The sequence below is a fragment of the Monoraphidium neglectum genome (assembly GCF_000611645.1).
Source record: "Monoraphidium neglectum strain SAG 48.87 unplaced genomic scaffold scaffold04075, whole genome shotgun sequence".
Taxonomy (NCBI): domain Eukaryota; kingdom Viridiplantae; phylum Chlorophyta; class Chlorophyceae; order Sphaeropleales; family Selenastraceae; genus Monoraphidium; species Monoraphidium neglectum.
The window spans coordinates 2,743-5,525 of NW_014009554.1; the positions used below are offsets into that span (position 1 = coordinate 2,743).

General features: G+C 78.1%; 1 protein-coding gene across 1 annotated transcript in view; it reads left to right on the forward strand.

The window, feature by feature from the left end:
* Nucleotides 1-2,554, forward strand: part of MNEG_13830 (hypothetical protein) — a gene marked incomplete at both ends in the record, with an annotated part of 3,703 nt that extends 1,149 nt beyond the window's left edge. Inside the window, 2 exons of the mRNA XM_014037698.1 lie at nt 12-463; nt 794-2,554. Coding sequence (XP_013893152.1) covers nt 12-463; nt 794-2,554 — 2,213 coding nt within the window. The remainder of the gene's footprint in view (nt 1-11; nt 464-793) is intronic.
* Nucleotides 2,555-2,783: the final 229 nt, after the last annotated feature.

Sequence of the window (2,783 nt, forward strand, 5' to 3'; positions counted from 1 at the left end):
GGGCCCCGCAGACCTCGCCATCGCAACGTTCGACGGCCAGGTGCAGCTGCAGCCCGGCGGCGACCTCATGAGCGTCTACTACGCGAAGCGCCAGCAGGACAGCGCCGCGTCCGGCGCCCGCGAGGGCCCTGCGCGCAACGCCAAGCTCTACTTTACCGGCGTCCCCCCCGGCGTGGCGAGGGAGACCATCCTGAAGCTCTTCTCCCAGCACGGGCGCGTGCGACACCTGCAGCTCTATGCAGATGACCTGGGGGCGCTCAACAGCGGGACCGTCACCATGTTCTCGCGGAGCGAGGCGGTCGCGGCCATGGCCGCGCTCGACGGCGCGTCGCTCGCGGCGGGCGTCGCGCCGATCAAGGTGGCGTGGGCGCAGCTCAACGTGGCGCCCAAGGCGCAGCAGGCGGAGCTGCCGGGCGCGACGGTCGCCTACTGCTCGCTGCCGCCGGCCGTCACGCCGCACGAGGTGCGCGCGCGTGGCGCGGCGCGGCCCGCGAGGGGCGCGAGCGGGTGGGGGTGGCGTGGGGCGGGCTGCGGCCGTGGCCGCGGCGGAGGCGCCGGCCGCGCGCTTTGCGAAGGGGGTGCGCTTGAGAAAAAGGCGCTGGTGCAGCGCGCCCCGCTTGCCCGGGCTCCCGGCCGGCGCGCGCCGGCGCGCGCGCGCCGCGCCGCGCCGGGGCCCTCCGTCCCTTGCGCTTGCCGCGGCCCCGGCCCCCTCCTTCCCCGCCGCAAAGCTCCGCACCACATCTGACCACGCGTGACTACCTTCGCCCCGCCTACTTCCCCCCCTCCAAAACAGGTGGCCGCGCTGTTCCAGCGCTTCGGGCCCGTCCTGAAGGTCATCCCTTTCCCCGCGCGCCGCGAGGGCCCGCCGGGCACGCGCGGCTGCGGCCGCGTGATCATGGCGCACCCCGCGCACGCCGACGCGGCCGCGCGCGCGCTCGGCGGCAAGTTTGTGTGGCAGGGCTCCGAGTGGCCCTTCCAGGCGCAGCCGTACAACGGGCCGGCACCCGCGCAGGGCGGCGGGCTCAAGGAGCAGCAGCGCGGCGCGGCAGAGCGCGGCGCGGCGGCGGCCGCTGCCGCAGCAGCGGCGGCAGGGGCCGCGGCGGGGCCGTATGCGTCCGCCTCGGCGGCGGCGGCGCTCGGCTTCCGCCCCCACCCCCTCGCCTGCGAGCCCGCCGCCGCCGCAGCAGCAGCTGCGGCGGCAGCGGCGGCGACGGCTGCGGCGCAGCTGCCCCCCGGCTGCGAGGCGGGCGCGTACCCCCTCTTCCTTACTAATCTGCCGCCCCTAGTAGACGAGGGCGAGCTCAGATCTTTGATGGCGGTATACGGACGCCTGCTGAGCCTCGACCTCGCGCGCGGCGCCGCTGCGGCTTGGGGCGCGCCGCCGCACGCCGCCGCCGCGGGCTGGGGCGGCGGCGCGTCCGCGACGGTCTGGTTTGCGAGCGCCGCCGAGGCGGACGCCGCGCGCGCCGCGCTGCACGGCGCTCTGCTGCGGTCCGCGGGGGAGGAGCCGCGGCAGCTGCAGGTCTCGGCCGGCGCGGCGGGCGCGGGGGAGCTGCTAGGGGCCGCCGCGCAGCTGATGCGGGGCGCCCGCGGCCTGCAGGGCGCGGGCGCGGGCTCGGGCGCGGGAGGGCATCTCCTGGGTCAGCGCGGCGCGGCGGGCAGCCACTGGGCCATGCCGGGGGCTCAGCAGGGCGCCGGGCTGTTCGGGCAGCAGCAGCAGCAGCAGCAGCAGGTGCAGCAGCAGCAGCACCAGCACCAGCACCAGCAGCAGCAGGGCTACCATCTGGGCTCCCTGCTGGGTGCCGGGGGCCTGGCCGCAGCCGCCGGGCTCGCGCCACCGCCCGCGCAATGGCAGCAGCCGCTGCAGCCGCCCCCGCAGTGGCCGTCGACGCTGCCGCCGCAGCAGCAGGAGCAGCCGGCGTCCGCGCCGCTCGACGCATGGAGCGCGTGGGGTGGCGGCGGCGCCGGACAGGCAGCGGCGGGGCCGCCCCTGGCCCAGCTGGGTGGCGGGGCTGGCTTCGGCTCGCTGCACGGCAGCCACCCTTCGCTGCTGGGCACGGTTGGCCTGCAACAGCAGCAGCAGCAGCCCCTGCCGCCGCACAGCGGCGCCATGCCCTTCCCCAGCGGCGCCGCAAGCGCCCTCGGCCCTGCCCCCGCGCCCGACTTCCCCCCCGCCGCGCCGCCGCTGCAGCTGCCCGGCCGCGCGCCGGCCTTCTTGGCCGTGCCGGGTGGGACCGGGGCCTCCTCCTTCGTCGGCGCCGGCGGCGGCGGCGGCGGCGGCCTCGGCCCGAGCCCGTCCCACGCCGCGTCATCCCTGGCCGCCGCCTCGGGAAGCTTCCCGCTGTCTGCCGCGGCGGCGTCGTCAAACGACGCGACGCCCGTGTCCTCGGCGCTCGCGTCGGCCGGCGCGGCCGCGGCGCTCGCGGGCGCGGCGGCGCTGGCGTGGGGCCCCGCGGGCCCTGCCGGGTCGGGCGGCGGGACGGTCTCGAGCTCAGGCGCGGGCGGCAGCGCGCGCTCGTCCCCGCGCGCCGCCGGCGCCGAGGCGGCGCCGTAGGCGGCACGCCGGCCTCTCTCCCGCGCCAGTGACCGCCCGAGTTGCGCGGTGCCCCGATCGTTTCCTGCGCGCGTGCCCCAGCCGCCTCGCACCGCCGCCGCTGCCGCTGCGTCCAAGCACGGGCGGACACACGCTGAACTGCTTCTGATTGATTGCACATATTTAAGAGGTAGGGATTGTCGACTTTGACAACCGACTCGGCGCGCGCGTCGCCGCGCGAGTGCGGCAC